Below are 26,657 nucleotides of genomic sequence, written 5' to 3'. Positions count from 1 at the left end.
GGCGGGGTACACCCTGGACAGGTCGCCAGTCTGTCGCAGGGCCAACACACAGGGACAGACAACCATTCACACTCACATTCACTCGCACATTCACACCTAGTGGCAATTTGGATTATCCAATTAACCTATCCCCTCAAGCTGCATGTCTTTGGACGGTGGGAGGAAGCCGGAGTACCCGGAGAGAACCCACGCAAACACAGGGAGAACATGCAAACTCCACACAGAAAGACCCCAGCCTGATGGTGGAATTGAACTCAGGACCTTCTTGCTGTGAGGCAACAGTGCTAACCACCGTGCTGCAGATAAAGCAGCCTCTGGCTCCTGGCTCTGTGCACCCTTAACAGAACAGCTGCGGACCCACCAATTCAAACATGCTTCATTCTAACTCATGTGTTCTTAATGATTCCAGGGTATACTAAATTGGAGTAGGGTATAAATCCGGTAGAGCATTTCTAGCAAAAATTCCTTGAAATAATATTCTGTGAAGTAGTTGTAGAAGTGCAACACATTGCCTTAGCTAAGTAATAACATTGTGTGTTATCTGCTTCTACTAAGTATTTCATCTTTTGTTGTTGTTTATTTGTGTATTGGGATCCTCTTTAGGTTCCACCACAGCAGTTGCTAGTCTTTCAAACCATAAACCAAGAAACAGCAGTGACTTAGGCAGCACTGAGTTGCATCGTGTGTGTAGAGATGCAGCTTTGTGAGGTGGTTTACCTCAGTTTGAATTATGCTTTGAAAACTGTCTTAAATTACTAAACTGAAGTTGCATGTAGGATAATTCAGTACTTGACATGGATACTGGAGCTGATTGGCTAATGGCCGATGATAACATTGCTTTCATTTAGCACAAAAGTAAACCACAATATGGTTGAACTATATTGCCTTGATCCATTTGATAAGGATCCTACATGGAGTTTTCTTGACTGAAGATGTCCCGGTGCCTTCCCTCTGTTCCCTCTCTTGGACGTTTAAGCTTCACTATCCAGGACAATGCACCGTTCATACACTGCAATACAGTTTTAACGTGTTTTTGCTAAACACAGAATGTTTCTTTGAACTCACCCGAACTTGGAAAAGCAATAACATTCAGCATGTTTGGAGGAGTTCTTTCAGGTTGCAGTTTTCCCTGCTGGTTTATAAAGACGCAGAAATCTGCTGAACTTCAGGAGGTGCAAAACAAATCACAGCAGTGATTCTGTGGAACTCTCTTACTCAAAGTGAAACTGCTGCAGCTCAGTGTACACTCAGTGAGCGTCAAATTACTCAAGAATGCGTCTGTGCTGCCATCCAGTGTCTGTCCGGAGTACTGCAACAAGCATATATTGTAAACATCACTTATTATTTGAGCAGTCGATATGAAGGTTTTTCACACCTATGCCAGGTTTCATATCATGACATCACCAGTCAAGTAAAACAGAGAGACATGGGAGTTTAAAGTGAGACGATTCAGAGCTAGGGCCAAATACACATGTTTAGAGAGTGATTGTGGGCACATGTGAAGACTGTCCATCAATGTATTTCCTCTGCTTATCTACTTCAGGGTCACAGGGTGCTGGAGCCTATCACAGCTGTCACAGGGCAAAAGGAATCAGAGGGCAGATTGTCAGCAACCACATACCACATAAATAGCGAACAATTTAAGTGACATCCAAAATAATGAATGTATTTAAAGAAAAATAACATTTTGTAACACAGCTTTTTATTTAACCACCCACAGAGAAGATCTTGTAGACAGTAGCTGGCCCCACATGAAAACAGAGGCACGTGTTGTTTGATCACAATTCATCCTTGTTGCTCTGAGAGTCTGGTGCTGAGGTGGAGTCCTTCTTAACTGCTTTTACTGTCTTTTTTGCAGCTGGTTTTGTTTTCTGTTTATCACCCTGCTTTGCTTTTGTTTTTGCTGTCTGTTTTCCATCTTTTGCAGCAGCAGCTTTAACTTTGCCTGTCGTCTTTGCCTTCGTTTGATCTCCAGCTTTAGGCTTTGTTTTAGGTGCAGCTTTGGTTTTAGTGGTTCCTTTACTGGCTGTTTTGGCCTCCCCCGCATCCTTCAGCAGGTCAGTTTGTGCATCGCCCGACGTGTTCAGCTTGAGCTTCTGCTCTCCTACTTCTTTTTTTCTGGCTGCCTCCTGGTCAGCCTGTGCGGGAGCTTTCGGTTGAGACTCAGTTTCCATGGCCTCATTTTTACTGAACTCTGCATCCACTGGTGTAGAAAACATCTTCAGCAAATCCTGAGCCTGGATTCTTTCCTATGGGACAAAAAAAGAAAATGTTTGGGAGACTGCAAAATGAAACAAGGAACAGGTATGAATCACAAATTTTCTTTGAAGTTGTGCTGGCAGTCAGAAAACACAACATCATTATCTAGAGCTGAGTTTCATATTTCTGCACAGCAATAACTGACTGTGTGCACTGTTTTCAACTTAGGCTGTCTTTATAACTTTGTGGAAATAGTCTGATGCACTACGTAGTTCTTCTTCACTCACTTTTAACTCCCTATGTGTTCATACATCATTCTACATTTAATCATTAGTTATTATTAATCTCTGTCTCTCTTCCACAGCATGTCTTTGTCCTGTCTTCCTCCCCCTACCCCAACCAGTCAAGGCAGATGGCCCCGCCCCTCCCTGAGCCTGGTTCTGCTGGAGGTTTCTTCCTGTTAAAAGGGAGTTTTTCCTTCCCACTGTTGCCAGAGTGCTTGCCCATAGGGGTCATCTGATTGTTGGGTTTTCTCTATTTTCTCTGTATTATTGTAGAGTCTTTACCTGACAATATAAAGTCCCTAGGGGTAACTGTTGTTGAGATTTGGCACTATATAAAAAAATGGAACTGAACTGAATTCAAGGTGTTAGAAAAAAGGATCATTTGAACAATTCATGCTAAATCCTGACCCATCTTTCTCCATTTTGGAAGAAGTTATTGTTTAAAAGGATTGCACACAGACCCAAACCTAAAGCCTATGCATGCTCACATCTGGTTACAGTGGTTTTCCTTACCTTTTCCTCGTGAGCAGGATCCAAGGTGAACCACAGAGCAACAGCACACCTCTGACCCCGGGTGACAGCTTTGACACCGTGTGGGTTTTCTTTCCCTGCTCCAAAACCAACCACGCGACCACACTTTGGATGCACCTCCGCCTTGAGAAGACACACACCACGCAACACAATCAACATCGATGTGGTTAAAAATGCATTTTTGTTAAATGCACAGTGGCTTTAAAAAGTATTCAGACTCTGTCAGTCAAACCCTGTGGATAAACTTAGCAGTTTGTCCACATGTACACTTAATAATCTATAACAGGAACCTCATTAAAATGAACAGTTTAGATCTCTGTGCAGGTGTTCCACAGGGTTTAATTCCTGCCTTTTAGTTGGGCCCCTTAAAGAAAGTCAAACATCTGCCGTGAAGCAACTCCAGTGCTGTCATAACTATTTGATTAGGGTCATTAAAGTGCTGAAAAGTAAACTCTGACCCCATTCTCTGATCTCTGCCTTCTAGAGCAACTTCAGGTGTCTATAGTTAGAGCAATAGTTAATGTCAGTGTTTTTAAGTGCATATTTAAACCACTTTACATCAAATTTAATACTAAATTTGCAAAGGACGTGCACATCAAGTGCTCCTTAAAAGTAAGCACATTAACGTGAGTTCAAAATGTGCATCCTACATGATCCAGATGTGTTTGTGAAAGGCCTTGTAATTGTCTCGTATATGCCATTTTCACAGGTAATTATAGGTCTAAATTAACCACTTGCCGGTCCTATGCATCAGAGATTTTTGTATTTTTAGGTGCAACTGTTAATAAAGCTAATGAATCTAATTAGAATCCTATTACCATGTTTACACAAACTACAGAAAAGCCAAAACAACCAGGCAAATCTAAAATAATGTAGAGGGGAGAAAATAGCAAGATTATGTGCTGAAATTCCCGTGGTGACCCATCCAAACTGAATTTTAGACAATTTCATACTTTTATTAAATGTGCGAGACTTTTCATTGTGAGGTTTTCTTAAAGGACATCTTTTTGTTTTACAGCATCCCTCCTCACTTCAGCCCACTGTCATTTTCCGTAACAGCGAGAGACAATCCCATCACAAGGAATCGTGATAGCTTTAAGATTTAAATGCCGTTAGCAAAATACAGCCTGCCAACTCTATAAAGAGTCCAAGTGGTCCCAAACTTTTAAATCTCACAAAAACTGAGACCACCCAACACTTTACCCTTTCCAAAGGTCTACAGAGAGTTCCTTGGACTTCATGGCTTGGCTTTGCTCCGGGCATAAAGAGTTATTTGTGGGACTTTTACTCCTTATGGAAACACAGCACAAGCTTACAGTTAAAGCACATTTACAGCCTGGGACAAACACATGTTTGATCCCTATGGATAGTTTCCCCATCTAGGATAGGGTTAGAGACAGGATAAGGATAAGCAGTAGAGAATGATTGAAACAACTCTGACTGGGGTGATTTTTTTCCATCCATAGCCAGTTATTAAACTCCAGTCAGAGTTTGTTTTACTAGTGTTTTATTCAGCACTAAATTGCAGATATGCACACAGTTTATGGATGCTGCTTGCTAACCATTAACTTAACTTAGCATTAACAAATCAAAAAACAAATAAATAAAAACATTTGGAGGCAGCTAAAGCAGTCTGAAAGAAAACTTTACAGTTTTAAAAAAGAAAGGAAAAAACATCAGATATATATTTACCGTCACTGTTTTGGCATCAAGCTCTGTGAAAATGAACTCTCCTCCTTCAAAGTCCTCATTCAAATAAAGGATGGCACTGCAGGAGTGAGACACCAGGAGGTCAGCCGGTCCTTGTCATCAGGGTGGGTTGTGTAGACAGAATTTTAAGTGTAAGTGTGTGTGTGTGTGTGTGTGTGTGTGTGTGTGTGTGTGTGTGTGTGTGTAACCATACCTGTAGTCTCTGTAAGTGTATGCAGGAGGTTCCTTTACACACTCGTTGACCTCAGAAACCAGCACACAGTTGTCGACGTGGACAGGGTGACTCATGTCCTTACGGTCGTCCTGCTTCTCTGAACAAACAGGAGCACAGAGAGAACATTTGGAGAAATTTGGGCCCAAAAACAAAGCTAGCTGAGAATTCAACAGCTAAATATGTTTCTTTGTGTATTTATTGTCAGAGGTAGTGGAGACCAAAATGGTACTGAATTCAGTATATTTGACTGTACTAACTTCAGTTATTACATCACAGTTACAATTTTGTTGCAAGCACCGTGAGGCAACTGTTATTGTGATTTTGTGTTAGATAAATAAAACTGAATTTTACTTGTGTTCTAAGGTTCTTCTCTACAAAGTTATCTGCATGCTGGGTAGACAGCAAGAAAAAAATAAAAATCAAACAAACATGCGTTTTTCTTCCTGCCACTGGTGCTGCAGTCTGCTGATTTTATGTCTTGATGCATGCACATTCACCTAAGTAAGGAAAATCCCAAAAGGTTTCTGTTCATCTGGATGTAGCATTTTCAGTGGGAGAAACATTTCGTCACTCATCCAGTGACTTCTTCAGTCCAGGACTTTGAATTAATACACTAAATCTCTGTTTGTCTGTCTGCCAGCTCTATGATGAGGAGCTGAGCAACCAAACACATGGCACAGGTACATCTTAGACCCCTGAAGGTTGTTATCTATGTAACACATTATGATGTTACCATGTTGCCTAGCAACCACCAACCAACTGCCATTTACCTGTCTAACCATCGTATGATTTTTATTTCACAACAGTAACATCTAGTTTATATTGACAAAAATCAACTATTATTAGATATACGATATGTTACAATGGCATCACGTTACTTGGCAACCACCTAACAATGGTCTACAATGACATTTATATTGTAGCGCGGGGCAGGACGGGCATGTCCTAGCAGATCTAACAGATAAACGAGGTCATTTGGGAGTGATGTCTGAACCAACTCCTAGACACAAAATCAGGATGGGGAAAAAATGACACAGTGTCAGTGGTTAGCTTACCATCGATGGCAGAGCGACAGACCAGGTGGGAGTATGTGAAATAGAGTGGAGTGTCCAGACGGAAGTAGGACTCTAAGACCTTCCTCACTTTCTCACTGAGGTCAAAGAACAGACGAGCGCTCTTCAGAGGGACCTTCCCCTCCTGGCCAAGCTGTGAGAAGAAGAAAAACCATGTAAAAGCTGGGACAAGGAGGAAAACAATGTTGAGTCTGTTTTTATATAGAACTATAAATACAAAAGCGTTTGCACTGAAGATGAAAAATGTTCCAGGAAAGAGCATCTTCTCTCTAAAGAGAACACGTCTTAGGTTTGCAAAGCTTCAGGTTCTTTGGACAGACAAGACCAAAGTGGAGATCTTTGGCTAGAATTCCCAGCGACATGTTGGGAGAAAACCAAACACTGGCTATCAGCACAAGCACATCGTACAAAGTGTCAAGCACGGTGGTGAAGGGGTGATGATTGCTCCATGCTGTGAATAAACGAATGCCTGCAAACCTCAATCAACTGAAGCAATACTACAAAGAAGAGTCATTCAAAATTCCTCCACAATCATGTGAGATGCTGATAAAATAATACATCAAACAATTACTTCAAGTTATTGTTGCTAAATATAATTCTACAAGCTACTGAATCAACAGTTTTTCACAGGACTGCATTATGTCGTGGAAAAGTGATATACTGTCAGGTTCTAAGTGATCGTTCCTCTCTGTGTAGACAATAACTGACGTGCTGAGTCACACGTGTCGTTTTGGATCCTACGAAGCTGCAACTATTTAATTACCTCAAACAGCTGGAAGCAATAAGCATCAGGTTACATTTACAGGTGAGCCTCTAGATTAACCTGCTGCAAACATTTTTATTCTCATCCGCCAGCTCGAGCACATAAGCTATATGCTGCATGTTCTGTTGTTTTGATGCTGAAATGTGGAAAAAGTCTGCTGTTATACTAAAAAACGTATTTTTTGTTTCCACATAAAGAACCAGCTTTGATCTTTCCCCTAGCTATAATTAAAGGTGAACGTTTGTGCTTGTGTTGGCATCTCTTATTTGGAATTTTTCTGCTTTATAGACCTTGACAGCCTTCAGGACGGTGACTCCCTGGTACATCTCGCTGGGGGAATGTGGGGATGGTCGTCCTCTATAGCCATCGCCTTTTAGAGCAGCTGTCTGTGAAATAAATGCAACATTAAGCAACTCCTATAACAGCCAAGCTGAAAAACATACATACGCGACACGATCAGAATGCAGGTGATGTGAGGAAATCTTTGCTGACACGGACTGAACTTTATTCCTTGGGGCTACTCACATTGGAGAGACGGTGCAGCTCCCTGCACTCCTCATCTGTGATCACACCGTCCAGCAAAACCCGCTGGGAGCCATTCAGCTGCTTGGATGTCATGGTCACCTTGATGTCACTGTACAGCAGAGCGCCATCTACAAGATAAGGTCACAGATAAAGACGTGAGGATAAAGACTGGTTGTACAAGACTGACATTTTATACCCTGGTTCTCTGAAACATTCACCTTCCTGTGGCACTATCATCTTGGTCATTTCTGAAGAATCCTTCTTCTTTTCCTCAACCAGATTCTCAATCTCCTTCATCAGGTTTCCTATCTCCTCTGTGATCCTCGCTGCAGTCTCTCTCTCAGCCCTGAGACACAGCAACACACACGCAGATAACAACACTGACTTTAAGTGCACCTTCATGCTCGACCTGCACACGTGTGGCGGTGCTCTTAGTCTTACTTCTGTTTCTCTCTCAGTTTCTTAGGCATGACATCGTCGGGAGTCCACGAGTCCTTTAAGCAAAAATAACAGAGAATTCAAAGATCACATTTATTTATATCCCAGCACTTCATAAGTAGTGCAGAATGTGGTGAGATGTAAACTGAGTTATACACTTACCGGATCTACAAAAGTGATTCCAAAGGCTTCATAACCAAAGTAGAGGAGCTCTTTCTCCAGGAGCGACTGCTGAATGTACTGTTTCACCACCTAGGGATTACAAGTCAGCAGCAGCCTGTAACATAGCTCCTAAAATCACATTCAACAATCACAAAGCCTGCGCTATAAAGACCGTCGTTATATCTCTGGTTCCTTAGCTCCAGTTGGAGCTGTCTTCTCCTTTATTTTAGTAGGAACAAATTGGTCTGGCTTTTTTTTTTACAGTGATTCTGACGGACGCGTGTTAGTGGTGATGTATGCATTCAGAGAGCAAATCTGTGTTGTGCTTGTTCAGCTTCTGTTTTATCTCCTGTGCTTTTGTAGCATTCTTTGATTTGAGGGTGTTTTCTTAGGTTGCAGTGTGTTTGAGCTCATGCAGCTCTGCTCTTGTGGATACAGATGTCTGGACAACAGATGCAGGTGTAATAATACACCTGCATCTACCTTTGGAGCCTTTATATTCTAAAACACAGGCCACAGGCCAGCAACCTCCACCTGGGAAATAATCACTTAGTCATTAGTAGTGATGGATAACCATAATAACCCACTTTAAATAGTGTGTTATGTGGACATTTAGGGCCCAGGGCAGCTCAAATCTTTTTTAAGAATCAGCAAACAGTTATGTGCTTAGATCACCACCAGAGCCTTTTTTTAATGTGCCCCTGAGTACACGTGAGTGCTGATGAAGACCATTTTTCTGCCACCACACTTTGTTCAGGCTAATTTACTGCTGATCACTAAGGATTAAGATAACACAATGCTAGGAATAACTGCACTCACGGTGAGGTTGAAGTAGAGGTTGAAAGCCTCTGTTAAACACAGTGTAACTGTACCTGTCGGGCTGATATGGCTGCTGCTTTGTCCTCGCCCAGCATGGCAGAGTAATAGTTCAGGTTCTGGTTCATCACCTCATCCTCAGGGTGGAACAGCAGGTAGGTCTTAGCACACTCTATGGCCTTCTCGTACTTCTCACCTGGAAAGAAAAGACAAAAATACATGGAATCATGGATGTGAACAAAAAGGATGTTATTGGATTTGCAGCATATATCCTTGTTCTTAAACACCAGTGACTATTTCATAACAAACATCCTGTACCTACAGGGGACTCTAAAGTTACAGCACGGAAGAATTTTAGCTTAAACTTGTTGTTAAACATTCAAAAAATGAAATCAAATTATGAAGAAAGTGTGAAAAATAAAAATAAAAATATGAAAATATTTTAAAGACCTTCATTGTGTTACTGCTATATGAAGTTAGTATGCTAAGTTTGGAACAACCACATGGAAGAACTTATAACAAAACAAAACAATGTAAAATGATTAACATGACATCTTATAGTTTCAGAATATTTGCCTCTTTGGCTAAAACAAAACCTGGTCTTATGCTGAGACTGGTCAGTGGTCACCTGGTGATTCAATTCAATTCAGTTTTATTTATACAACAACAGTCACCTCAAGGTGCTTTATATTGTAAGGTAGACCCTACAATAAAAACAGAGAAAGGACTTTGGTGACAGAGAGAAGGAAAAACTCTCCTTTAACAGGAAGAAACCTGCGGCAGTTCAGAGGTTAAGAGCCTAAACTCTTACAGGACAGGGTTATTTTTCATATTGCTCTTTTAAAGGCTGCCACTAGGGAGAAGTAAAATATCCATCCATCCATCCATCCGCTTCCACTTATCCTTTTCAGGGTCGCGGGGGGCGCTGGAGCCTATCCCAGCTGTCATAGGGCGAAAGGCGGGGTACACCCTGAACAGGTCGCCAGTCTGTCGCAGGGCTAACACACAGGGACAGACAACCATTCACACCTAGTGACAATTTGGATTATCCAATTAACCTGTCCCCACAAGCTGCATGTCTTTGGACGGTGGGAGGAAGCCGGAGTACCCGGAGAGAACCCACGCAAACACGGGGAGAACATGCAAACTCCACACAGAAAGACCCCGGCCTGATGTTGGAATTGAACTCCAGACCGTCTTGCTGTGAGGCAACAGTGCTAACCACTGTGCCACCGTGCTGCCCTGAAGTAAAATATAATAATATGAAATTTTACATAAAACGCTGCAATTCTTTTGGTTAATTTTGAAGAAATACATTATAAATACATGCAGTACAAGAGAATTTTCTCTTTTTTATTTACTATATAAATAGTTAAAGTATTTAACATATGTACCAAAAAGCTCTTTAAGTCTACAGTCACACAGAACAGTTTTAAAAAATGTGGCATGACCAGAATTATTGCAATTAGTTGCAGTGAGTTGGGCTCTGCAAAGCAAGTTTGGTGCATAAAGACAATGATTAAACAGGAATCACTCCACTGTCAATGTTGACAATTATGTGCGATAATCTTTTAATCTGTGATCAACTGTAACAAATGGGCAAAAACTGCAAATCAATTGAAAACTAAATACAAAGAAATTCACATGAATTACTTCCATTCAGAGTCCAGCAATAAATGCTGATCTATTATCATATAATATTTGGCTTATTTATGAGGTAATCTCGTTCATGTTAGGTGCAGGTCTGTGTTTTTGCTATTAAAGTCGTCAAACAGATGATCCGTGTATATGAGGCCATAGCTGTTCATTTCTGTGTTTAGACTTCTTTTCTGCATTGTTGCTAAGGACAGTGGATACCGGCACACCTGACTTATAGAAAGCACTGTGAAACTCACTGTTGTAGTAGGAGAACTGCAGGTAGTTGAAGTGTGAAGGCAGGAAGTCCTCAAAGGGCTTGTCTCTGCCAGCAGTTAAGGCCAGCTCCACAGCACAGTGCTGCTTACAGCTCAGCACCTGCAGGTAGTGGTCTGAGGGACACAGACACATTTATACAAGTATTTATAGCACATGCAGCCTATTTTTCATATTTGCCATACAAATGTCTCCCTTGCATGCAGCTTCACATCAAATTCTCAGCTCTGTTGGAATCTTTAGTGCTCACAAGCAAAGGATATGCTGCCTCACCACTCATACTCTGGAACAGGTCTGCACTGTACTCCATGTAGTTGTATCCATCATAGTTGTAGGCTCCCTCACACAGAACTCTGCACTCCTTATCAGCTATGAAGTACTCATCTACGGCTGATTCAAAGTGTTCAGCCGCCAGGATGAAGGAGTCGTCACTGTAGGAGCTCTTTCCCAGCAGAAACTGGGCCTGAAGAGAGAGGGCACATCACAGCTACTGCAACAGTCAGCTTCATCTGTTCAAGGTCAGTCAGGCAGACAAAGGAGTTTAAATCTTTCTGCTTGAATCATCGTTAGAGACTGCATCGTGTGGCAACATGTAAAGAAAATGCCCTCCTTTCTTCTCTTCTGTTTTCCCCTCCAGCTGATTATGATAGATTGCCTTCTCTCCCTGAGCCTGGTCCTGCTGGAAGCCACTTCCTGTTAAAAGAGAGTTCTTCCTTCTCGTTGTCACCAAGTGCTAGTTCACAGGGGATCGTCTGACTGTTCCTTAATTTGACTTAACTGACCAAACTAATGAAATGTCAATAAAAATAAACTGTAGATGAATTATAGACAATCAGCAGAGGATGAGGCTACAAGAACATAACAGCATTATCAAAGACGGAGTTTGCTTTCACCATGTGTGGCCTGGCCTCCAGATCTTTGAAGTCGTCCTCCTGTACTCCTGCCATCATCCTGTAGTAGTCCAGATTCTGTCTCATCTCCATGTGATCTGGGTTGGCCAGGAAAAACGTGTTGGCAGCTGCTACTGCTTTGGCCAGCTTATTGATCTGAAAGGAAGAAAAACACACATACACAAGCTTATTTTCTATTCTATTTAATTCAACTGGAAAACTCGTGCAAGCTAACTTGGTATCAAAATATCTCATGTAGGCACAGATACATTAACAGTTAGTTAATGTAGTAGTGGAATACATTTAATCTACTCTGATTTTACTTTTGTTTTGGTGCAATAAGCCCAGTAGTTGCTCTTTACTTTCCAAATGTTAGCTAACTATATACACCAGCCAATATTGATCCTGACATACTCATATTGAGACGTCAGTAATGTACACAGGCTATTATTTTAACTAATTATGTTACATATTTATGTTTAATCATTCTTATTGTATGTTTTTGTACAGGTACTTCAGACTGTGTTTGTCAACTTTCACTCACTTTTATTTTGGGGGTAATTAATCTGCTATAAATGATTTTTGATGCAATATCATTTTAAATGTTCACATTTTTGGTCTGGTAACCCATAAGGGCCAAACTGTTATCTTTACATTTTCTGGGGTGGATTTCAGTTTACTCTTTACTATCTGAAACGCTAACGTTTAGGCAGCTCAGTAGGTAGAAAGACTTAAAAGATTTTTTGGCAAGACTGAAGCCCAGGTTTCCCCCGATGCATCCATCACAGTGTAACTTTGATCATGGTAGGTTAAAAGTATTTAGGCATAGGAAAAATATCCTTGTATAAACAGAGACTGAGACTTTTAGTAGGAAAGGGCTTTGATTGCTGAGAGTAGTAAAGCAATATAGTACCAGTCGTATTTCTCAGATTTTAAAATATTTCAAAAGTTCAGAATATATATTACAATGAGATCACAAGTAAGTGAATCGTACTAATGTAAGGCCTGACTGAACTGCCCAGGTTGCAGTTGTGTGGATTTAGTGGGTCACAAAATAGTCTAACAACCTAACAACATCCTAAAAACAACCGAACTTGAAAACAGTAAGCCATTTTTTCTGGTTTTCCTGCAGTGGTACATCATACTCATACGTAAGCATAATACAGCGCTGTGCAATAGTCCTGAGCAATCCCTCATTTCTTTATGAGGCTTTTTTGAAGTGGTTTTGAGCAATACAGGGAGTGCAGAATTATTAGGCAAATGAGTATTTTGTCCACATCATCCTCTTCATGCATGTTGTCTTACTCCAAACTGTATAGGCTGGAAAGCCTACTACCAATTAAGCATATTAGGTGATGTGCATCTCTGTAATGAGAAGGGGTGTGGTCTAATGACATCAACACCCTATATCAGGTGTGCATAATTATTAGGCAACTTCCTTTCCTTTGGCAAAATGGGTCAAAAGAAGGACTTGACAGGCTCAGAAAAGTCAAAAATAGTGAGATATCTTGCAGAGGGATGCAGCAGTCTCAAAATTGCAAAGCTTCTGAAGCGTGATCATCAAACAATCAAGCGTTTCATTCAAAATAGTCAACAGGGTCGCAAGAAGCGTGTGGAAAAACCAAGGCGCAAAATAACTGCCCATGAAGAAAAACATGATTTCCATGCAGGACAATGCTCCATCACACGCGTCCAAGTACTCCACAGCGCGGCTGGCAAGAAAGGGTATAAAAGAAGAAAAACTAATGACATGGCCTCCTTGTTCACCTGATCTGAACCCCATTGAGAACCTGTGGTCCATCATCAAATGTGAGATTTACAAGGAGGGAAAACAGTACACCTCTCTGAACAGTGTCTGGGAGGCTGTGGTTGCTGCTGCACGCAATGTTGATGGTGAACAGATCAAAACACTGACAGAAGCCATGGATGGCAGGCTTTTGAGTGTCCTTGCAAAGAAAGGTGGCTATATTGGTCGCTGATTTGTTTTTGTTTTGTTTTTGAATGTCAGAAATAGGGCTGAACGATATATCGCATTTGCGATAATATCGCGACATGATCAAGTGCAATTTTCTAACCGCAAAGGCTGCGATTATACTCTGGACATGTCCAAATTCATGGGCTGCATCCTCCTGAGGCCGCATTTGTAGACCGATTACGTCACAGCGACGCGCCGAAGGCTGTCCAAATTACTACCATATCCCAGAATTCATAGCGCGGCCCAGCCAAACTCCAGTTTCCAACAATGGCGGCCGCTACTAAGTTTTAAAATTACTCATACTAATCTTTCAGGGTCACAAAATAAACTTTTAAAATATTTTCAGGCGAGAAAGTAGTTGTGTAAACATCAAATATCTGCTCGGTTTATCAAGATATCCCATATTTGCAAAAGTGCTTCGACGTTTTCAGAGGCGTCTGCTACCCACCAGCTCGACAGCTAGCCGGGAGCTCGAGGGTTACTGATGCGGCCGAGAACGGCACAACTCCCGGCACATCATTTTCAGATCACCGCGGAGTTTCGCTCCTCGGGTTAAACGTGATATATAAGTCACTTAGACAACCTAAACATGTTATTGTTGGGCTTTTTTCAGTGTTTTGTTTGTTCGTGAGTAAATCGGTTTGGCTGAGATTAAAGTTATTAGATTAGATAAAATAAAACTTTATTAATCCCCCGGGTGGGTTCCTCCTTGGTTTTCACACAGCTGACTAAACGTCAAACAGAAAACTTATTAAACAGAAGTATGAGACAGTCGAGAATTTACACCAGTGTCTGGTTATATTTTAGATAGCAAGAAGCAGACGGCCGAGTTTATTAAACTCCACCGAGACAGCGGTGACGCTAATCAGAACTAGACCGTCCAATTTCACGCCTTTAAACTTTAAAGGCGTGTTTGTGTGTGTGTTTATACAATTGCTATTATGTTTGCACTTTATGTGTAATGTTACTGACTGCAGAGATCAGTAAGATGTGTGTATTTTTTATTTATTAGTTTTATTTATTTAATATTATTTTTTAATTGAATGACTGTCTAGTAGTTCACAGATGTCGAAAAACTGAGTGTGGTAAAGCCACTGATTTTGTTTATGTATATTTCTGCAATCTGCACATTGTACTGACTTTCATTTTAATGTTTACACCAGGGTTCCTTGTCAGCACTTTATGCTCAGATGTTTGTAAGCTAAAAATAAACTATTGTGTATGTTCAAATATACTGTTGTGATTGAAGAAGTTAAATAAAAATGTCAGTCATCAATTCATGCATCACCTCATGTCATCATAACAGAGGTCTGTCTTCCAGGAAAGAACAGTTTAAAATTAATGTAATATAGTATTGGCCATACTATATGATGTATTGCTTGTCTTTGTTTAATAATACAGAAGACAAATACCTTAAAAAATAATCGCATCGCAATATTGGGGCAAAAAATCGCAATTAGATTATTTTCCATAATCGTTCAGCCCTAGTCAGAAATGTATATTTGTGAATGTGGAGATGTTATATTGGCGTCACTGGTAAAAATAAATAATTGAAATGGGTATATATTTGTTTTTTGTTGAGTTGCCTAATAATTATGCACAGTAATAGTCACCTGCACACACAGATATCCCCCTAAAATAGCTAATGAGAAGAAATGAGTCGTGGCTTGAGACTTTTGCACAGTACTGTATGAGTTATGACAGCTCTATGACTTTTTGATAAAAACTAACTTTAACATTTTCTTCAGCCTGAGCTTTTAGGGGCCAGGCTGAGGTGTGCGGGACAAACGTCCTGTTTGACGTTTGTCCCGCACACCTCTGCCATGTCACACAGAGTTTCATAGAAAATATTTTCATCAGAGCAGAAAATAAATCCTTATTTTCACACTAACCCATTCATCTTTACGCCCCCTAACTTGCTTAGTTGGAAAAATATCTTGTTAAAAACGAATTTAAGTCTACAAAAAAATTAATAAAATAAATAATTGCTAGTCCCTACTTATTTCACAGATCAAGCGTTTGTGGTTTGCCAGCAGGAGCTTTTGAAAATAAAATTTTAGGCCTTTAAATCGCTCAATTTCACGTCCTAACGTCACACCCCGCAGAAGCTGACTCCACCTTAAGACGTGGCATGGTTGTCTTGGTTTTGGGGGGTTGGGGCAAAACAGTAATGTGCTCCACATCAGCTCTAACTTACAGGCTAAAAAAGAATCAGTGCTAAAGTTTTTACTGTTCTAGCTCGCCTAGAGCAAAGCGAGCGTGTGTGTGCAGTGAGAGACAGGCCACACTGTAGCTGCCAGCATCCTTTTCTACCTTAAAATACGCCACTTGTAGGTAATTATATGGGCTCCTCTTCTTGAACTCCAGCTCTATTTCCTCGCTGACGAGATGCAAACTTGGTGCGCCGACTTTCTCAGTTTCGCAGGAGTTAACACAGTCGGCCCGCTTCAGGAATTTCTGGAAGAAGCCCAGGTCCTCCACAGAGCCGGTCCCCGGTATGGGAACTCCCAACCCGGCCAAAGGCTCGCCGAAAGCGGTCTGGTTGGCGCAGCTCTGGCGGCACTGAGCTTTAACTTTGCGCAAAGTGGCTTTGTTTTTGAGAGCCTTCTCCATGTTCAGAATCACCGATAACCAGTCCCCCTTATAGTAAGCTTCCACCGCCGTGTCGAAGAGGAAATCATAAGGCTCCAAAACAAAGTGGCTGCTCACTTCAGTGTCCGATGTGCACGCAGGCACCACGACAACACAGAGGAATGTGAGCGCATAACGGAGCTCCATGGTGGCAAAGTGTCAGGGCTCTGCAGCGGGACCTGAGCCTGGGCCTGTGGCCGACGACGAGCCGGTACGCAGAGAGAATTGTTACTACTCCTTTCTCCACCAGGAGCTTGACTGGAGGTGGGATTTGAGCGGCGGAGCCCCCCTCGGCAACACCCCCCCCCCACCCTTCATCCTTATGCATATGCATACGCATCAGCCGTATGCAACATGATACGAGTTGATTTAGTGCTTCAGAGCTTCAGAGCAAAATATTTTCACTAGTTGAATAAACACAAAATGACACAGATTTCTGAAAAGGTCTGGTTAAAATGTATGAAAGTTTATAGTCACATGTCCGAGAAAAGGCAACTAACCAATGAAAACTGTACTTTTAACTGTTTGCTTTTTTCCACTGATGGATCTGTTTGGAATTGTCCTCATTCACACTTTCACAGGCTCCCAAATACAGCTGTTGGTGCGTAGGAACACAGCAGTGAGGTTCTGGTGAGGCAAGGAGAAGACACGGCACCCAAAGAAACCTGAAGTCTGTGGAGAAACTCGTATTATAGGCCACTGATAGAGCCCGTCAATGGCCTAAAAATGTACTTTTTAAAAGTTTTCAACGTGTCTGACTGAAGCTGTTAATGAAGTTTTACTGCTGTGATGCTGGATGTTGGAAGAGAATTCCCAAACAGCATGATGGGAAGTACATCTGAAATGTGTCACAGTATATTGTAAAGCTTAACATTCTTCTATTTAATCAAGATCGCTGTTCCACCGCTTTAAGATGGTCAAAGAATATCATCGAATCCTGCAGACGATGTGTAATTTTATTTTTGTTGTGTTTATTTATAACTTTGCGCAAATAGTAAAATAATAAAGACAAAACAGAGGATTTTAATTTTGTCACAATAGAAAAAAACTTACCAAAAAATTGTTCACTTACCAAAAAAATGAAACTAAGCACGCAATGTATTATGGGAAACGTAGTATGCGCGAGGAAGATCGAGCGAAACCAATAAAAATACATCTTTTAGTGAAAGTGTCAGCTTTAATGTGAGCTTTAGCTAGAAGCTTTTAAGTGCAGTCTGACTCAGTCAAAAGTGGAGCACAGCTTCCGTTTTATGTGTATTATACAACTTCGTATATTTCTTAACATTGACATATCTTCATGTTTAAATGCTCTGTCTCGTGTCGACCTGCTATTTGAGAGCCTGAAAGAACAAGCGTAAATGTAGTGAAGTACGAAATACAGAATATAAAAGTTTATATCATTATTAATCCCAATACATAATTATATTAAAACAAAACAAATTCATAATCACCAGTAAGCTAAAATTAACTGCATAATTAAATGTATTTTAAAAAGGCATAAATATGGACAACTATTTTGAGCAGAACGGGGCGGAGATTAGGACCCAGTGATCCCTACAGTATTTTTAGTTGAATACGAGTTGGTTGCAAAACAGGCAAGTGGACAGCCTAAAGATAGGTTGTGATTATTGATATTACTCGAGAGAGGAGTTTATAGTAAAACTTCAAGGAAGACGACATGGACAGGACGGTCAGCCTGCCTAACCAGCCCGAGAAAACCACAACAAGTAACACATGTACACACTTACTTGATCAAAAATCTCACGTGAATCCTTTTTCTCGGTTATCTGACTGTACGCACTGTCACACGAGCTGACCCTCTGTTTAAGTAAAAGCTGAACTGTACTCGCAACTAGACACTCAAGTTCATGCTGAGCGTGTGGGTTAGCATTTTCTAGAGTTACATTACATGCGTAACCAGTGCAGTCTGCGTGGTTACTGAAATGCTGCGTGAGCCCAACAGCGAGGCGGGGGACCGTGTGCATGTAAAATAATTTGGTGTTAGTGTTTTAATAACATTATTGTGTCACATGTGAGGAAGTGTTCAGAGGTAGGACTCCTGTAGCTTTTCGTATAGAAGCTGCTCCCAGCAGGTTAACCCCGTCTCTACATGGAGTTTAAAACTTTAGACGTTAGAAAGTTGTAATAAATGTGCTGAGACAAAGGTTGTTTCATCTTAAAGGTACTGCAATTCTGAAATGTTGATAATTTTTATTTTTCTATGAACTTCTGTAATACCAGTCATCATTATTAGGGAGGAGAAAATGTGATATATCAGTAAGACTGAAGCCCAAGTTTCCCCCGATACACACACACACACACACACACACACATATATATATATATATATATATATATATATATATATATATATATATATGAATGAAACGTTTACGTAGTAAATACTAATTTACAATAGATATATTGGCTACATGTGTTTACATAAAGTGTGTAAGCTATGCTGGAAAAAACAAAAAAAACAATGAATTCTTTATTTAGCAGATTTTCAAATGTGCCATGAAGGCAGCACCATATTTAAGAAACAATCTACTATTTAGTTTTTCATTTTTATTTTATTTTTTTGCAGTGACTCTGGTTGAGAGCAGCAGTGCTCCCAGTGGGCTGGAACTGGTTAGTTTCTACCAGACCAACAGAGTTGGAGACCCCATGAATCTGGTTGCTCTTGCAGAGCAAGTCCAGAAGGTGTGGATTGGACTCAGTTTTTGTTATTTTTTTACTTTCAGGTTATTCTCATAATGAATATGTGTTATATCTGAATATGTGTTTTGTTTCCCCCCCCAGGGAGATGAGTTTGTAAAAGCCAATGCCTGCAACAAACTGACAGTCATTGCAGACCAGATCAGATACCTGCAGGAGCAGGCGAGGAAGGTAAGAGTTGTGCACGCTGGATGAGCTACATGGTCACGTTGCGCTGATCTAAAGGCAACATCTTTGCTTCTCTGCTAGGCTTTGGAAGAAGCCAAAAGAGACTCTGAACTGCACCACGCTGCCTGTAACATTGTGAAAAAGCCAGGCAACATCTACTACCTCTATCAGAGGCCATCGGGACAGAAATACTTCTCCATCCTCTCGCCTATGGTAGGCACCAGCCTTGTTCATGTTATGTCAGCCCAGACTGACAGCAGTTACAAAACTCCAGTACAGCAGCTGTTACATCACACACGTGAATACTCAACGTGACGCTGCACGTCTGTGTGTTAGTGTTCAAAGGTCGTGCAGCCAGAAGGGAGCTGATAAATCAGATGATCAGGTTGCTCAGGTTGGATGTGGCTGGTTACGCTGCAGCTGTGGATGGTTTTGGAAGCACAAACTGGTTTTAAGAAGATTAACCTTTTCAATTGTAAATGTAAAACATTTGTTAAAAAAAAATGTAGCAGGATAAGCTTTTTAGAATTTTATCCAATTTGGATAAAACTCCTACGTTTTTTATTTGTTTGAATTAGAGATACCGCCAATGCTACTCTTTTTCTTTCTTATTCAATTCCTTAGCTCCTGATTTCTGTCCATACCAAATACTGATCTGATACCAGCGTTACACCAATAAACTGTAACCCGAAACTAGAAATCATTATGTGTAAAGCAGCATGTGGCTAATAAATGACAACAGGACTAAAACAAAAAAAGTGAATCTGACAGAACCGTGATCAGAGCTTTTCTGTTACATCACCTCACTGGACTGCAGTTTGTATTTACGTGAAATCGTTTTACAAACATAAAGAAAAGCTGTCGGTATTGCAGACTTTGATGTGCTGAACGTTAGCAAACTAAAGGACAATGAAGAGAGTTTCCTTCATGGTGGATTTTTGATCTCAAAACATATTCTATTTATTATGACAGTCCTCTCCTCCACAGGAATGGGGTCCAAGCTCCCCTCACCCATTTCTTGGTGCATTCAAACTTCAACACGACATGTCGTGGACCCCCTTCGACGAGGTGGAGAAGAGAGACACGGAGCTTGCCGTCATGGACAAACTCGTCAGCCAGCAGACAGCCTTACCTACGTACGCAGGACCCAACTTCAGAGGCCTCACTGAATAAAGAACAGACTGCTCCAACTTGTACACACTGGGCTTTTCAAGGACATGAGCCAGATGCTAACGCTAGTCTTAAAGGATTCCAGAACTGCTCGTGTCAGTCACAAAAGCTTCACCGACTTTCTCATGTTGCCTTAAGGACACAACTTGTTAAGTTTATGTTTGTACACACACACAAATCTTTTCTAAAAGTGAAAATCTCTGATAGACTGTGTCTGGACACTTTTACTGTATGAGAGCATTTATTAGAACTCGTGTAGCAGAATATTCCACCAACCTTCAGCACAAGGATCAGATATAAAGCTGCACCACAGAGCTCATCCAAAAACACAAGAAGCTGACATCCAGCTTTTCTCACCAAAAGGAATTGTACTTCTGCGTCTCATGTTAGTACAGCATCAGTCTGCAATTTTTCAGCAGAATTCTAGGTTAGCATAGAGTTTAAGAAAAAACTGAACCACTCCGAAAGGTTTAGCTTTTTAGCACCATTAGTGGTGAAACAAGGCACCTTATCCAGCTGTATTCTTGAAACTTGGGCTCTTGATTAAAGCCCAACTGTAAGACAATATTGATATATGGTGATTTAAAAAAGCCAATATTTTTTTTCATGCACACAAGAGATTTCCCAAATGTGCTATGTGTAGTTATTTATGAGTGAGGACTAGGATAATGTGACAACTTACTTGTTTATGGTCTGACTGGACGAGTCAGCTGGTTGTCGTCCCTGTGGCATTTCCATCAGTGCCCTCTAGTGGACAAACTACAATGTCAACACTTGTGGTTGAAGCATGTTTCTCCGGTGTCTTTATTTTTTCTAGCTTTTCAGCCAAAAGAGAGAAGACCACTACCAATATTTAGACCAATGGCTAATACATGACAGTGTTCGGGATGTTCCTAATGATTACTTTACTGTTTAACATCACTGTACAGTAATCAAATATGGCCACTGTTAATATAAACAATTGCATTACTGGTACAGAAGTGAGGGCAACAATGGTTAATTATCTGGTTGATGAGTTTGCACACTCGTAAGTTATAAATTGGCTTTTCTTAAAAATAAAAGTGTAAAGATGAGATTTTTGTCTCCAGAAAATAAACTGTCATTTCATGTTTGTTTAATTGCATATCAACAAAATCAAAGTGCAATTTCTTCATTTTAAATCAACTGTCCCCAGTCAGTCCCATTTACATCTTACTTTGAAAAATATGGATGTTAAAAGTGCATTTCTATTTTTAAAATATTGTCCATCACAGTCAGCTGAGTGTGTCTTCCTATAATGATGTAATTTTTAGAAGGTAAGAGTTAATATGAGACAGAAGCTCCCAGTTATCCGTGGCAATGTTGAAGTGCACGGCGTCCTCCTCTGAGCTTACCTTCAGCAGGATGTGAGAGCGTGGTGGGAGGAAGAAGAGCACTTTGAATTCTTCTTTATGTGACGCGTCTGATATGAGGAAGGGGAGGAAGTGCTTTTCCACCAGTGTATTTAGAGCTGCTTCCTTCAGCTGGCAGCAGAATAGGCTCATAGCACTGTCTCCGCTCTCTGAGCAGATTTCGTCCCACAAACCCTCGAACACGCTCAGTGTGCCGCCTCGTCCCCAGTTTGAGGGGACAGGCAGAGGCAGGAAAGTTTGCTGGAAAGCCACATGGATGTCAGGTAGGGTGGTGTGCCATGTATGGCCATCTGGAGAGGTGAAGATGGCGCTGGCGTGGAGGCTGGTAGGGTAAGGCTTCCTGGGCTTCAGTGTTAGCTGAACTATGGCCGACGGCCTCTCTCTGAGAAGACATGGGACGCTGATGTCGCCCAGCTCCTCGTAGTGATGGTCTGTGAGGCTGAAGTGAAGGCGGATGCTAAAGAGTTGATCGAAGTGAGAGTCATGAGAGTTGATGTGGACCAGCTGGTACTGTAAGGTGATCTCTGAAGCAAAGCTGGAGTCACTGAATTGATCTCTGTAGGCCTCCATCGATGCGCTCGCCTCCTCCGGGCCTTTCTGTACTTCATTTGAATTTATGTCTCCTGCTCGTGGCTCAGGAGGGGCCTCGATCAGCCTGAATACAGCTCTCTCTGTCTGCTGGATGGTCAGTGTGCTCGTCAGCCCCTCACCTATGAGGCAGGACAGTGACTGCTTTTTGTCCTGACGCCCTCCCTCTTCCATGCCCTGTGCCAACACCCCAGCCAGCTTCTCCCTTGACAGCGTGGTCAGGAGGGTGTAGTAGAGACGGGCGTGGTCCTGGATCTCCATGTCTGCGTAGTGGCAGACGAGGAGCTGCAGGACGTCAGCCAGAGGAGTCAGCAGCGAGTCCAGACTTGGGTGGACGAGCAGATGGCGGCAGACCCTGAGGATTTCGTTTCCCAGACGCCAATCACCACCTGTGCACAACGAGGATGACGAGGGAGTGATGATGCTGGAGAGGAAGGTGAGGGTGCTTTGCTGGATGATCTCTCCTTCCTCCGCCACTCGGGCCAGCATCTTGAGGTGCCGGCTGAGGTCGTGTGAGGTGAGCTGGGTTAGCGGTGCCTCAGTAATGACCCTCTGCAGAGCTTTGAGGAGCCCCACAGACCAGCTGGACTCAGACAGTCTGTCCTGGGTCTGGTCAGCCAGGTTGATGAAATGTGGAGCCAGCTTGGTGTGGTTGAGGTAGAGCTGACACAGCTGCTTGGTCAGGTCGTTGGAGTAACGCTCCACGTGGCAGAAATAATACAGGAAAAGGAAGGCCGCTCTGAAGAAGGTGACGACGAGCTCTCTGCCGCACCCGTTCTCCACCATGCTCAGCAGCGAGCTCAGGTGCTCGTAGAGGTAGGCCAGCCCCTGGCCTCCCTGGCCTTCCTCCCCCTCCTCCAGGTACACCAGGGATAGCATGTTGAACCGGGCGAGCAGGGTGGCGCTGTCATTAAACACGGTGGGGACCAGAGCTGAAGCGAGCTGCGGCGTGAGGAGCACGGGGAGGGTCTCGTCACCGTCGCCGCAGCTGATGGGCCGGTTCTCCGGGAAGTGCAGGATGCAGTCCATGTAGAAGAGTTTCTCAGGCGTGCTCAGGAGCAGGTGCTGGGAGAGCACCACTAGCCGTTTGAGGATGAAGGCTTCGTCTTCAGAGCTGAACAGGCTGTCTGTGAAGGCACACTTCAGCAGCAGAGTGGCATGAAGGAGGCTCACCTGACGGCATGAAAAACACCAAAACAATCAGACTGATCACATCCCAAAACTTACCAAAGGGAAAGACAATTTGTTTTATTAAAAAGAAAAACAGAAAACACATATTTGGCAGTAATCAATAACAAGTTTTTAGAATAAATCGTGTTTTGAATTGAAACGATCAGACTGAAACAGAAAAATGTCTTCTTTTAACAATAGCCCATTACTCCACACAACGGGGCCTGTGGATATTCCACGCACCTCAGTTCTGTTTTCTTAACCTTTAATTCAAGTATGTAATCTCATTACGGTGGCTGCTGTAGCACACGTTTTAGTCAAGAGAGATCAAAACCATGAAATATAAGCTGTGTCCCATAACGGCCACGACAGGCTGGCGTTATGTGGTGTTTGTGTAAAAAGCACATTTTTGTATACACTATAAACATATATGAATAGTAACACTTGGAAATAAATTAGGTCATAAAATGTAAATGACTTCAATTCAGAACATGAGGCTCGAGGCGAGGAGAAAGAGGGTGTCGTTTCATTATGATAGTGGTGGTTTTGTCGCTTTGTGTTGCGTTTTCTGTGTCTTTGCTGGAGGGGACCGCTTCTCTGACGATAAAACATGTAAGGCGCTTCATATAATGAGTCTGAAGGTGCAGGAATAAATTGAAATGTTCCTCCACAACATGCAAACAACTACTACTTCTCTTCTCCTCTGCCTTTGACGTCTTACGTATGTGACTGGTCTCTAGGCAAACAGGCAAAACTTGATTTATTCAAAATATGGCGTGGGATCAGGGTGGTTTCCTCATCAAATTGTTGGAAGATGTAATTACACACTAATCAATATATATATTGATGAGTATAATATTCTTTTTTCCCCCCTATTAAATAACTTTAAAATTGACTGACGGTACCTTCAAAGTTGAGGACAGACACCAACATATTTTATCTTGTAGAACAAGACATGCAAATGCTGAAAGACTTAACCACACACTTTCAGCCATCTAACCAAAAACCCAGTCAGATTATAAACAAGGAACTAGAAGTGCAAAAACGCCAACTAATTTCCTGCTTTAAGGAATCACAGCACTTCATCCTTTACTGATTCCCCTCCCCCTTCAATTCATTCCATGTAACACAAACCTCACTGGTGCCCAGGAGCCGCAGCAGGTGAGTCCTGAATATAGCTGGAGGGACTCCAGGCACCATGGCAACCACCTCTGTCAGTCTATGTAATAGTGTAGCCTGACACAGAGGAGTGAGCAGGTAGGACTCATCCAGGAGGGTGGAGAGGACTGATCGCAGCTCCTTACAGTCAGGGCCGGTGTGCAGAGTTGGTACTGTACCCATGGGTCCCAGGATGAGAGAAGACAGTATGGCTGAGTCCTTGCTGCTTGCCAGGCCTGACTCCTGGTCTGCTTCCCATGCAGCTGATGTGTTCCCTCCCAGAAGGGCTTTAAGGTGCTCAGCACCAGCTCCTGTTTCCTGGGTGAGCTGATAGATGGCATTTCTTAACACCAGAGTGTAAAGCTCCGCGTAAGCCTGGTGGAGCCTCGATGTTTCCTGCTGCCAGAGTCCACCCAAGAGCTCAAGGCGCTGGGAGAGGAGGCCGGGGCAGCAGGCCTCCAGTTCCCGCAGGCACTCGCAGGCTATTGCCCGAAGAGGACGCTGGCTGCCATCCGTATGGATGTCGCTGGTGTCCTGGGCTATTTGAAGGAGCACATCCAGAAAGTCTAGAGATGCACGGGAGTGGCTCTTCACACAGGAAGTGCAGATGAGGACGGAGGTGAGAGCCAGGAGGAGGTGACAACGAAACTGGACAGACTTAGGAGGACACTGGGCGAATACTGACATGAGCTCCAGGGCTGTCTCCTCACCCACAGAGTCCGAACAACACAGCAGGGTGGGGTGCTCACACAGCGGCGATAGCAGGAGGATCTGCGAGTGGGAAACACATAGAAGATAAGAACACTGCACACAAAAACATTAGCTTGCCTGGCCTTCCGCCAGGTTACTGCCACAAATCCTTAAAAAAACAGCAAGTCTGTAAGTACAGTCACATATATGTTACTGCTTTACATTTTCAAACTTCTCCGTATCCCATAGCTACCAAACAACACAGCTTGCTCGTTGCTGTCTTGCGAAAGTAGAGAGTCAAACAAGGCTAATTTAGTGTCAGGGGCTAAGGTACACACGTTCCAGAGCGAAATAAGGGAACAGACAATGAATATGACACACTGCACTGTACATGTTTGCCAGCTGACACAATACCGACGCTTTCTGTTCACTATATTTACCTTAACGCTGTAAGTGGCTCTGTCATCGCGGAGCTCGCGGAGCAACTCCGCCAGGAAAGCCTCCGCGGTGGTCCCGGAGAGGAAGCCGGACGGTCTGCGGGAGAAAGCAGAAATCCTCTCGGCCCAGTTCGCCGCCATTGTCTCTCAAATCCAAAACTTTATCGGCTTGCAAGTTATCATTTCAGGAACTGTTACTGAAATCCGCTGCTAGCAAAGTTGTCTTTGAGAATTAAAGAAACCAGGCTTCGCAAACATACAGCATCCACTGTTGATAGTTGCCGTTTCCGTATTGTGTCACGCGCACATTTAATACTTGCAGTGCTATATTTACCGCCCCCTGTTGCTTTGGAGGATATATCCAAAGAAAATTTTTTTAAAACCAAGGCATATCTCTAAAGAGCGAGTGGCGGTGTCCAAATTCAAGGGTAGCATGCTTCGAAGGATCCACCCTACCCCTGAATTTCCTACCCTTGAATTAGGACACAGCCACTGAATGTAGAATCCCAGTCAACTAAGCTCAGTGCCTCAGTTCCTTGAAAGTCAGAAGTGCATCAGAAGCTCAGGAAACAGCATGGTCCTCATTAAAAAATTTAACATGTCATGATTCTGTGTAATAAAGTGAGCTTTCATTTTTCATATGAAAAACCCGAGCATAAAACAGCGAGGGAAACTTTTAAATTTTAGTCTCGCCACCACATTGACAACATCTTAACTACAGGGTTCTTGTTTGTATCTTTGTTTGTTTTTTGTTGTTGTATTTTTCTGAAGGAACTCATCATATAAATACTCATAAAATAATAATAATAATAATAATAATAATAATAATAATAATTATTATTATTATTATTATTGTTGTTGTTGTTGTTGTTATATCATTGTTATTATTATTATTATTATCATTATTATCATTATTATTATAGTTGTAAATTTGCTACTGTTTAATTTTCTTAATTGTCACCCGAATCAAAACAGTCACTTGGTTTAAGCGCTAGATGGCGCCAGTACATAAAGTAATATTTTACTCACAACAGAAGAAGTGACG

General features: G+C 42.1%; 3 protein-coding genes across 4 annotated transcripts; 1 reads left to right on the top strand and 2 right to left on the bottom strand.

Moving 5' to 3' along the window:
* Positions 1 to 1,680: 1,680 nt before the first annotated feature.
* Positions 1,681 to 16,387, bottom strand: p3h1 (prolyl 3-hydroxylase 1). Its single transcript, XM_004559881.5, has 15 exons — positions 15,805 to 16,387; positions 11,520 to 11,672; positions 10,900 to 11,089; positions 10,611 to 10,742; positions 8,772 to 8,911; positions 7,900 to 7,989; positions 7,741 to 7,793; positions 7,518 to 7,645; positions 7,300 to 7,427; positions 7,065 to 7,160; positions 5,994 to 6,144; positions 4,918 to 5,035; positions 4,707 to 4,782; positions 2,997 to 3,137; positions 1,681 to 2,249 (listed from the first exon to the last, which is right to left on the bottom strand). Exons 1-15 carry the CDS (start codon positions 16,267 to 16,269, stop codon positions 1,779 to 1,781), a joined length of 2,532 nt encoding a protein of 843 aa, XP_004559938.1. The 5' UTR covers positions 16,270 to 16,387; the 3' UTR covers positions 1,681 to 1,778.
* Positions 16,388 to 17,659: 1,272 nt separating this feature from the next.
* Positions 17,660 to 21,301, top strand: lg5h1orf50 (linkage group 5 C1orf50 homolog). Of its 2 annotated transcripts, none has more exons than XM_076883670.1 (5): positions 17,660 to 17,858; positions 18,710 to 18,825; positions 18,925 to 19,011; positions 19,090 to 19,221; positions 19,996 to 21,301. In XM_076883670.1, the coding sequence occupies exons 1-5, from the start codon at positions 17,801 to 17,803 to the stop codon at positions 20,179 to 20,181; spliced, it is 579 nt and encodes a 192-aa protein (XP_076739785.1). In that variant the 5' UTR covers positions 17,660 to 17,800; the 3' UTR covers positions 20,182 to 21,301. The 2 variants fall into 2 exon arrangements, with proteins under 2 accessions (XP_076739785.1, XP_004559937.3); XM_004559880.5 differs by having other exon boundaries at positions 17,663 to 17,849.
* ap5b1 (adaptor related protein complex 5 subunit beta 1) lies at positions 21,271 to 25,932 on the bottom strand. The gene is made up of 3 exons (XM_004559879.5): positions 25,616 to 25,932; positions 24,462 to 25,256; positions 21,271 to 23,330 (listed from the first exon to the last, which is right to left on the bottom strand). Exons 1-3 carry the CDS (start codon positions 25,751 to 25,753, stop codon positions 21,450 to 21,452), a joined length of 2,814 nt encoding a protein of 937 aa, XP_004559936.3. The 5' UTR covers positions 25,754 to 25,932; the 3' UTR covers positions 21,271 to 21,449.
* Between the last annotated feature and the right edge of the window lie 725 nt (positions 25,933 to 26,657).

This window comes from Maylandia zebra, linkage group LG5 (assembly GCF_041146795.1).
Source record: "Maylandia zebra isolate NMK-2024a linkage group LG5, Mzebra_GT3a, whole genome shotgun sequence".
Classification (NCBI taxonomy): Eukaryota; Metazoa; Chordata; class Actinopteri; order Cichliformes; family Cichlidae; genus Maylandia; species Maylandia zebra.
Note: the sequence above shows the minus strand (reverse complement) of the source record. Positions and strands in the feature narration are given on the sequence as shown.

What these genes read in the sequence shown, in the direction of transcription:
- p3h1 (XM_004559881.5), bottom strand. Translation starts at nt 16,269, where the DNA reads ATGGAGCTCCGTTATGCGCTCACATTCCTCTGTGTTGTCGTGGTGCCT. An exon ending in TACAAGTGGCGTATTTTAAG is followed by an intron (nt 11,673 to 15,804) that starts GTAGAAAAGGAT and finishes TCTTCCTTTCAG; the next exon opens with ATCAATAAGCTGGCCAAAGC. An exon ending in CAGCCATATCAGCCCGACAG is followed by an intron (nt 7,990 to 8,771) that starts GTACAGTTACAC and finishes TGTAATCCCTAG; the next exon opens with GTGGTGAAACAGTACATTCA.
- lg5h1orf50 (XM_076883670.1), top strand. Translation starts at nt 17,801, where the DNA reads ATGGACAGGACGGTCAGCCTGCCTAACCAGCCCGAGAAAACCACAACA. An exon ending in TTGCAGAGCAAGTCCAGAAG is followed by an intron (nt 18,826 to 18,924) that starts GTGTGGATTGGA and finishes TTCCCCCCCCAG; the next exon opens with GGAGATGAGTTTGTAAAAGC. An exon ending in TGCAGGAGCAGGCGAGGAAG is followed by an intron (nt 19,012 to 19,089) that starts GTAAGAGTTGTG and finishes CTTCTCTGCTAG; the next exon opens with GCTTTGGAAGAAGCCAAAAG.
- ap5b1 (XM_004559879.5), bottom strand. Translation starts at nt 25,753, where the DNA reads ATGGCGGCGAACTGGGCCGAGAGGATTTCTGCTTTCTCCCGCAGACCG. An exon ending in GAGCCACTTACAGCGTTAAG is followed by an intron (nt 25,257 to 25,615) that starts GTAAATATAGTG and finishes TCCCACTCGCAG; the next exon opens with ATCCTCCTGCTATCGCCGCT. An exon ending in GGCTCCTGGGCACCAGTGAG is followed by an intron (nt 23,331 to 24,461) that starts GTTTGTGTTACA and finishes TCATGCCGTCAG; the next exon opens with GTGAGCCTCCTTCATGCCAC.